This window comes from Maylandia zebra, linkage group LG18 (genome assembly GCF_041146795.1).
Source record: "Maylandia zebra isolate NMK-2024a linkage group LG18, Mzebra_GT3a, whole genome shotgun sequence".
Lineage (NCBI taxonomy): Eukaryota > Metazoa > Chordata > Actinopteri > Cichliformes > Cichlidae > Maylandia > Maylandia zebra.
In genome coordinates this window covers 4,132,349-4,142,353 of record NC_135184.1, presented here as the reverse complement: position 1 = coordinate 4,142,353, position 10,005 = coordinate 4,132,349, and the positions used below count along the sequence as shown (strand labels likewise).

Here is a 10,005-nt window from a genome sequence, read left to right as displayed (position 1 = left end):
TTTATGTCTGACACTGCTTAGATGAAATCAGAAAATGTTGTTTTAATTATTTAAATAAACATATCTCTCTTTTTTTTTTTTTTTTTTTTTTTTTTTGCAAATGTGGGCTTTTTATTTCTTCCAGAGAGAGATATAGAATGAGAAGGATTTTTTTACTCAGATCTTAGAATGATACCGTCACGGCTGCGGTGGCAGACGTGTGGTGACTGTGAGAGAGGACCCAGACGCTGGCACTGTCTTGGACGTGAGCGAGCTTTATTTACACACTGGTGGCACAAACAGAAACATGGGGAGGAAAACAAAACCTAAAGGTGACCTAATTTGGTAATGACTAACAAAACTAACCTAAACAGACAACTGTGGTAGAAAACGCAGGGAAGAAACACAGATGGACAAGCAACAAACATGAGAGGACACACACTATGGCTGTGTCCCAATTAAGAGACCGCACGCTTGAAGTACACATTTTGAGTACGATTACGTCACCGCCACGGGACGACGGCTGTCCCAATTTGAAGTGTACTTCAAATGCATACTCCAAATGCGCCGTCGATTTTCCCAAATATCAAGCGTGGTCCGGTGCACGCTTCGTGGTCCCATATATCCCACAATTCATAGCGCAGCGGTGGGTGTGGATAATTTTGCCGCAAAATACGGCAGAAGGCAGAAAGGAGCGGCCGAAGACTGAACTGTCAAAAGTAAGTACTGAATATGATGTCTCTTATTTATGTGCGAATGTTTAATAATGAAGAACATTAAAACATTAATGTTGGCCACATGTTGGCAAAGTTATGTGACATTAGTGATGTTTTAAAGCCTCTACTTCAAAATATATATATAGTTGACCTTAATTTTACAGAGAATGTGATGATTTTATGGATAATTAAAGTCAGTCATATATCCACAAACACAACAAGCTGAAAGTCAGTGAATGCTGCTCGGTTTGCAGTCCTGAATATCACGGCACAAGCAGGATTCACTGCACTGTTAATGTTAGCTATGTTATATTGCTGCCTCTGTTCGGTGGTGTCGAGCCAAACGGACTTTAACGTGTGTTTGAACGAGCTGACGATTCACTCGTTAAGCTGAAAGAAAGATGCTTTAATCACAGGAGTCACACATGTGTCCACTGTACCATCTGGGAACTCTTCTTGTTTAGCACTTTGTGTTGGATGTAAAAAGCAGGCTAGAATCATGGCGGTGGTCAACGACGGTCCAGGCGTGGGATTTCTCTCATGGAAATATGCACATTATCTTTCTATTGGTAGGTGGCACAGTGCACTTGTGGCAAGTAAGCAAGCTAGAGGACTGGCAATCATGCTGGCTATCCAGTTACAGAAGCAACACATTAACAAGAGAATTCTGAGTAAAACCAAAGTTACTTTCCCTAGTAACTAGTTACTTTGAAAGTTATATATGATGTTAATGCAGCACTACAAACGATACCTACAGCCACGATTACCAACTATCGGAGTTGCAAAAAGGCACAATGAAGAAGGTGCCTAAGAAGTACAGGAAGCTGTCCATATCTGAGGCCCTGGAAACTGCCATGCAATGACTCACGTCCTTGGCCAGCCGCTTGAAGAGGTACACCAGAGAGATAGAAGGCAGGAGAATAAACCAGCTGTTCTCCACGGAACTAGCCAAGGTGTACAGGGGCAGGGGAACAATATGAGAACAGCACCACCAAGGCTGGAGACAGAACAATACTGGAAGAGCATATGGGAGAAGGACGCAACCCATAACAGCAGTGCTCAGTGGCTAGTGGATCTGAGGGCAGACCACAGCGACCTCCCCGAACAGGGTCCAGTAACCATCACAGTGGCAGATATCCAAGAAAGGGTCTCCAGTATGAAGAGTTGGACAGCACCAGGTCCTGTTATGGTTCGCGCCTTCTGGCTGAAGAAGCTGACTGCACTCCACGAGCGCCTGGCAGCACAAATGAGCCAGCTGCTAGTTGACGAGAGACACTCAGAATGGCTAACCGAAGGCCGGACAGTCCTGATCCTCACTGGGTCACCGACCCAGGATCATAACAGATACTTTTGTTACAAGGAATGTCTTACATAGCTTAGCATAATTTATTGTTGGAAGCAAACTGAGCCTTAGACATCTGCAGCAGTATTATTAAACCATATAACCACTGAATTCTGCAGAATAACTACATTTTCTTTTGATACCTTAAGAACAGTTCAGCTGTAATAGTTTGGCTCATAAAAAGGTGTTTGGATGTGTGGTATGACTACGTCTGCTAGTAGTGGTTATAAAAAAATCTCTTGGCACTTGTAATTGTCAGCCAATGGTGAATAATTTGATAATTATAGAAGTAATAATATCTTCATCCAGGAAGGCGTGCAGAAAGGTGAAGACATATCCAGATGTGGTGGCCCAACTAGTTAAAAAACTTAGACAATATGTGGCAACCAGACAATATCAAATTTGTCAAAATTATTTTTAGTAGTCTTCATAGTATCAATGCCATTTATCATAAATTAAGTTTATATGACTTTTCATGAAAAGGCATTTACCTCTGCATTTCATTCCACTATGAACTGAAAAGAAGTGAATGACTTGACAAGAAGAAATTGTTAATAAATAAACAGCTTTCTTTCAGGTCACATTGAGATTGATGACATTAGTTTTGGAAAAGCACTTCAAAAATGTCATGAAACCTCCACTTTTTTGGTAATTTTTGTGTACAGTGCTTATCGTCTTACCTTGTCATTTACCCTTTAAAAAACTGTTTTAAAAGGTCACTTTTCAACTTAAAATTTAAAACATTTAACAAACAAATACCAACTTAAGAGCTGTACAAAAATATATAATTTTACCACTAGATGGCAGAAGTAGCTTATTACCTAGTGCTTGAATCCTTAAAAATAAAGATAACACATAATTGTTTTTAAACAAGGAGACTTTTTTCATCCATTCATCCAACCATTTTCTTGCATTTATCCAATTTAGGGTCCTATTAAAAAACATTTAGCCAGTTATGTGGATGCATGTGCACAAATAAGGAGCTTTTCTCTCTAAAAAAAACCTCTTAAATGTCCAACAAAAAAAGCTATATTGTGAGCTAGATAAGCTATTGTCTTGTTTTTGGTCAAGCTTTTAAATTGTTTAGACTCCCATACCTGTAACTTTCACTTAAGGTTCACTGAATCTTCAGTAACCTATATACAATGTTATGAAAAAGTATTTGGCTCTTTTATAATTTCTCATTTTTTGCATATTTGTTACACTTGTTTCAGGTCAAATCAAGAATAGTTTTAATTCAGTTGTGATGGAAAGTTTTAGAGCATAAACAACTTGTTTAATGTCATGCCAAAGCATCTCAACCCAATTTAAATCCACTAGGCCAGTACCAGGTGACCCTAAAGCCTTTTTCCTTTTTAAAAAAAACCATTTAGAGGTGGTTGGTTGTGTGTTTCCAATCATTGTCCTGCTGCATAACCCAAGTGTGCATATTGAACATAAAAAATGAGAAACAAAAGCATTGATCCCATCGTAGGATAATGGTGATATCCACTTGTTTGTTGTTCTGTTGGATTTCTTATGTTTTTTTAAACCTTCCAGGTAAAAGTCTAAAGAGCTTGGAAAGAAAAGCGTCTGGACTTCTTTAAGTTGCTTGAAGACGTTTCACCTCTCATCTGAGAAGCTTCTTCAGTTCTAGGGTCAACTGGTGGAGAGTCCCAGCTTTAAGTCCTAGGGGAGTGTCCCCCAAAGGGGGTCATGAACCCCCTGTTAATCCTCTACCTAATCACACGAGTCAAGGTGTTAAAACGGGTGTAGGTCACAATTAGCCAAGGTTTCAGGTGAACCCTAGCCCCACCTTATCATGTGATTTCTTGAGGGCAAAAGGCCCAGGGTGTGAGTGGGCATTAAGGCGTCTGGGAAGGGATCTTAAATCTGGATTATAGATGGCAGACAGTTGGTGTCGTAAACCACCGCCTCTGTTCAAAGATGGTCATTCACAGTGGTCATAGATGGCTTCTTTCACTCCTCTTTCAAACCATCTTTCTTCTCTGTCCAAAATGTGAACAAAAGAATGACCTTTAACCTTTAGATGCAGATGAACAGCCAAGTCTTGCCCCCTGGAGGTGTCTCTTATATATATGTTATGCCATGCTGTTAAGTGGCTGTTTGGTTTCTCCAATGTAGAGGTCTGAGCATTCCTCACTACATTGTACAGCATATACTACGATGCTAAGTTTCTGTTTAGGAGTTCTGTCTTTGGGATGAACCAGTTTTTGTCTGAGTGTGTGGGTGGGTCTGAAGTACACTGGGATGTCGCGCTTGGAGAAGACTCTCCTGAGTTTTTCCGATAAACCGGCAACATAGGGGATGGCAATGTTGTTGCGTTTGTCTTTCTGATCCTCCCTAGCTGGTGTTTGATCTTCTTTTCTGTGCCTCTTTGCTGACTTGACTGTTTTTATCCACAACTTTGATGTGAGCAGTGAAGGCTTCTACTTCTTGGGTTTTGATTTTGACCCCGGTGTCATCTACATATCTGTACCAGTGGCTAGGTACTCTGCCTTTAAAAGAGCCAAGAGCCTTTCTTTCCACTTCTTTCATGTAAAGGTTGGCTACAATAGGTGACACCGGGGAGCCCAAGGCACATCCATGTTTTTGTTTGTAAAAACCCTCGTTGTATTTAAAATATGTGGTGGTAAGGCAGAAGAGTGCAGAAGAGTGGGGGTGAAGCTGGTTTTGTCTTCCTGCTGTCTTCTTGTAGTTGTTTTCTGACAGTCTCCACTGCCTCTGTGGTGGGTATGTAAGTGAAGAGAGAGACTATATCAAAGGACACCATTGTTTCATTGTGCGCAGTGTGAGCGGCTGTGGCGACACCCTCACGACAGTCGTGAGGATTTCAAACAGGTTTGAAATCCTCCCGACCAAGCGCTTGATGATCGGGAGCTGGTCGTGAGGTGTTAATCGCTTCTCGTTACCCCACGTATACTACGCGATGCACGACGCACAATGAAGGCCAAACTCGGGCCTATCACCAAAATGGTTGCACGACTCAAAAATCGGCTCAAAATGGGCCAAAAATCACACAGTGTAAGCCCAGCATACGTTTCTGGACCTTGTTCGTGAAGTCGGTGGAGTTTTTGATGTGATTTGGGGTGTTCCCCACAAGGGGTGCTAGGATGGTAGCAAGGTGTTTAGAAATGCTGTAAGTGGGAGAGTTTATGCTGCTAACAATGGGTCTGAGTGGGATCCCGTCTTTATACCCACACTTGGGTATGCCATCCCCTGGGTATAGATGATGATATGTAGGTCGGTCAATGATTTTGTCCTTTTCAAATTCTTGAAGGCAAGCGATAACTTTCTTTTTGTAGCTGCTTGTCTGGTCTCGTGGGTATTGTTGACACTGAGGAGTGTAGTAATCTTTGTGTGGTAGTGGTCTTTGCTTAGGGAAGCAACAGCCTTCTTTTCTTGTATTGTATGGTTAGATGGAGGAACTTTAGCACTGGAGAGGGTGGCTGAAACATCCTAATTTGCTCTACTTCTGTTTGTGATATTTTATTCATTATGGCGGTTTCTGTGGCTGTGATGAGGTTCACTATGGGAATCTGTTAAGGAGAAATGGCAAAATTGAGTCCTTTGGCTAGTACTTTCTTGTCAGGTTCAGTGAGATTACTGTCTGAAAAGTTCTTCACCCATTTTCCTGACTGTCTTCAGGTGTGAAGTCTTCCTGTTCTTCTCTGTGTAGTGTAGGTTCTGATTGAGAAGTAAATGTTTTTGTTAGTAAAGTGTGGAATTTCCTGAGTTGTCTTTCTTAAATTTCTTAAATCTGGGACTCCCCACCATTTGACCTTAAAACCGAAGAAGCTTCTCAGATCAGAGGTGAAATGTCTTCAAGCAACTTAAAGAAGTCAAGACACTTTTCTTTCCAAGCTCTTTAAACTACGATGACCTGGATGACTGAAAACCTTCACAGGCATATCTTCCAGGTAAAATTTGAAAACATGGGTGCACCACCCCAGCTAAATCAACACAGGTTTTAAACTGTATAAGTTATCAGATAATTCACCTGAACAGTTTAAACAGAGCTTAAGTAAGATGTAGGCTAAAGGACAGGAAGCAGACTGCAAAAGATGTGTTTTGTCATGGCTGTGGTGTGGTTAGCACACTAATAAATATATTTGGTTTTGCCCTGATATACATGTAATTAATCCTCTGTTTTCAGTGGTAAATGTACAGATACGAAAGGTTCAGGCCAACCAATGCTACATTCATCATCAGAGAATAGGAGCAGTTTTTACACTATACGGAGCTGCTGGTGGTGAAGGTAAAAAATATGCTGGAAGGCAAGGTTCCTGTATGAAGAGGAGAAGGTTTGATAGTGTTTTCTTAAATGTTACTGAATTTTAAAGAACAGCTGCAGTTAATAGTGTGATTGGGGGTACAGCAGGGAAGCTTGATGTATTCATATGACTTTATCTGTGAGACCTGATTGTACAGTTTAGCTAAGTGGAGTTCTTCTGTTTGCAGTGCTGTAGTGTGATGCCCTGCAGTGGTACATTTGTTCTCTGTGTTGATCACCTGTACCTGTTTCTAACCGGTGTGGTTACATTGAAGGTGATATCGGTGTCATACTACATACTGTACTGTACATACTGTAAGGTATACTTTCTGTACAATGCAAAGTGCTGCATTAATGTAACTAGAACAAAGTTTTGGGATCTCTTCAGTGTCACACATGAGACAAGTTTTATTACAATAGTGTCATGGTCCTGAGTTTGTGGACTCAGTGGTTTTGTTTTGATTGTTATTATCTTTTGTTTCAGTTTAATTCTGTTTAAGATTTTCTAGTTCTGAGGTTTTAGTTTCCTTTGTAGTGTGTTAGTATTGTGTCACTGTGTTCATGTCATTTCCTGTTTTATTTTGACAGTGCCATGTCCTACGTTAGTGTGTCTAGTTTTGCTTCCCCTTGTCTTGTTATGTCGAATAAATCCCAGCTCTGTCTCTCTCGTGTTTCTCATTCCCTGATTGCTCCTTTGTGTATATGAGCACTGTGTTTTCTCCTGCTTGTTGCTGGTTCATCTGTGTTATCTCCCTGTGTTTCCCTGCATCTCTGTTTAAGGTTTCAGGTTACTTTTGTTAGTTTTTTCCGGTATAGGTTATCTTTAGGTTCTGCTCATCCCATCGCCACTTCTGTTTGTATTTCCACCGTTTAAATAAAGCTCACTCACATCTTAAGCTGTGCCTGCGTCTTGGGTTCTAATTCTCACACTCCCCAAATAGAGCTTAACTGTCAACAATAACTTGAATAAGAAACAGTAGAGGACAGCGAAAGGCCAGTGTACATCTAGTCTTCCTAACTGAAGGAAAGTAAGTAATGTAGAATAATGTAATGGGTAATGTTTTCTTTTATTGCCAGGAGCAGTTTGGAAATTTCTTTCTTTATATTTTCCCTGTTGGTTTGTTTTTATAACTAAAAACTAAAAAATGAAGAAAAAAAAAGACACAACCCCAAAAAAAAGAACCCAAAATGAAACTCAGCACCTCCTCTCTATCCATGTTCCCTCCCCTTCCGATCTGCACTTTGACCGAAATATAGTGACTTGTAAGAGCTGACAGGCCCCATTAACTGTAGAAACACAAGATTTTTAGATCAGAGTTCAGAATAGTTTCAGTTATAAGGAAGTGAAACTCACACAGTCACTGACACTCAGAGAAGAAATGGCGACGAAAGGAGTTCAGCTGGACCAAGAAACTTTTTCTTGTTCAATCTGTTTGGATCTACTGAAGGATCCGGTGACTATTCCATGTGGACACAGCTACTGCATGAACTGTATTAAAATCCATTGGAATACAGAGAATACAAAGCAAATCTACAGCTGCCCTCAGTGCAGACAGACTTTCACAGCGAGGCCTGTCCTGGTGAAAAACACCATGTTAGCAGTTTTAGTGGAGGAGCTGAAGAAGACTGGACTCCAAGCTGCTCCTGCTGATCACTGCTATGCTGGACCTGAAGATGTGGCCTGTGATGTCTGCACTGGAAGAAAAATGAAAGCCTTTAATTCATGTTTAGTCTGTCTGGCATCTTACTGTGAGAACCACCTTCAGCCTCATTATGATTCACCTACATTCAGGAAACACAAGCTGGTGGAGCCCTCCAAGAAGCTCCAGGAGAACATCTGCTCTCGTCATGATGAGGTGATGAAGATGTTCTGCCGTACTGATCAGCAGAGTATCTGTCATCAGTGTTTAATCGATGACCATAAAGGCCACGACACAGTCTCAGCTGCAGCAGAAAGGACTGAGAGGCAGAGAGAGCTGGAGGTGAGTCGACAAAACATCCAGCAGAGAATCCAGGACAGAGAGAAAGATGTGAAGCTGCTTCAACAGGAGGTGGAGGCCATCAAGCAGTCTGCTGATCAAACAGTGGAGCACAGTGAGAAGATCTTCACTGAGCTGATCCATCTCATCCAGAAAAGAAGCTCTGATGTGAAGCAGCAGATCAGATCCCAGCAGGAAACTGAAGTGAGTCGAGTCAAAGAGCTTCAGGAGAAGCTGGAGCAGGAGATCACTGAGCTGAAGAGGAAAGATGCTGAGCTGAAGCAGCTCTCACACACAGAGGATCACATCCAGTTTCTACACAACTACCCCTCACTGTCAGCACTCAGTGAGTCTACAGACTCATCCAGCATCAATATCCGTCCTCTGAGCTACTTTGAGGATGTGACAGCAGCTGTGTCAGAGGTCAGAGATAAACTACAGGACATTCTGAGAGAGGAATGGACAAACATCTCACTGACAGTCACTGAAGTGGATGTTTTACTGTCACAACCAGAGCCAAAGACCAGAGCTGGATTCTTAAAATATTCATGTAAAATCACACTGGATCCAAACACAGCACACAAACATATGTTATTATCAGAGGGGAACAGAAGAGCAATAGCAATGATTCAACAACAGTCTAATTCTAATCATCCAGACAGATTCACTGAATGGTATCAGGTCCTGAGTAGAGAGAGTCTGACTGGACGTTGTTACTGGGAGGTGGAGAGGAAAGGGATAGGAGTTTATTTAGCAGTTGTGTACAAAAATATCAAAAGATCAGGAAATGAATGTGCATTTGGACGTAATGACAAATCTTGGGCATTAGACTGTGATACAAAGAGTTATACATTTTGGTACAACAATTATAAAACTCCTGTCCCAGGTCTTCCATCCTCCAGAGTAGGAGTGTACCTGGATCACAGAGCAGGTATTTTGTCCTTCTACAGCGTCTCTGAAACCATGACTCTCCTCCACAGAGTCCAGACCACATTCACTCAGCCGCTCTATGCTGGACTTTGGCTTTACTCTGATTACGGAAACAAAGCTGAGTTCATTAACCTTAAATAGACTAAAGTATTTCATTTTGGTGTGTATTTCTTTTTTCTCCATCATTGTTGTGACATCTCTGCACTGCACAGAGCTCAGCTGTCAGTCAAACATTATAGGTGGTACCTTGACGTCTTCTTGTTATTCTCTTGATGTTTTTCAGGGCCATTTTTTTTAGGTCGAGCTCTTTCCTGTGTCCTGGAGGCTATCACTACCCATGATGATTTTTTATTTACAAGCCAATATTCTATCCTTCTACAGCCTCCCTGAAACCATGGCTCTCCTTCAGATTCCAGACCACATTCACTCAGCCACTCTATGGACCGATTATACAGAACTGTAACAGCTGCAGAGCTCTGTGAACTCGGATAGACGGGGGAGATAGATGGATAGGTCTATCTACGTTACTTTCTCTGCTCCATTTTTCTTTCTCTCTCTCTTGCTGTCACTGTTTCCCATTACTGTTGTGCCAAGTGGAGATGCACCTGCAGTTTCATTGAAGGGCAATGTCTTTCTCTAAAATGAACTGACAGCCCGGATAGTCTGCATGACTTTAACACAGAATATCTGGGCTGTCAGTCAATTTTATGGTGTTTTGTCCTGCTCTGTGGTGAGGAGTGTGTTTCGGTGACTTACTTTTCAGTTTAGTGACCAACTCCTGGGTTT

The 10,005-nt window shown here is 41.5% G+C and overlaps 1 protein-coding gene across 1 annotated transcript; it reads left to right on the top strand.

Annotated features, from left to right (window-relative positions):
* Positions 1-7,628: 7,628 nt before the first annotated feature.
* LOC106675574 (tripartite motif-containing protein 16-like) lies at positions 7,629-10,005 on the top strand. Its single transcript, XM_076877119.1, has one exon. The coding sequence runs from the start codon at positions 7,690-7,692 to the stop codon at positions 9,358-9,360; it is 1,671 nt and encodes a 556-aa protein (XP_076733234.1). The 5' UTR covers positions 7,629-7,689; the 3' UTR covers positions 9,361-10,005.

What these genes read in the sequence shown, in the direction of transcription:
- LOC106675574 (XM_076877119.1), top strand. Translation starts at nt 7,690, where the DNA reads ATGGCGACGAAAGGAGTTCAGCTGGACCAAGAAACTTTTTCTTGTTCA.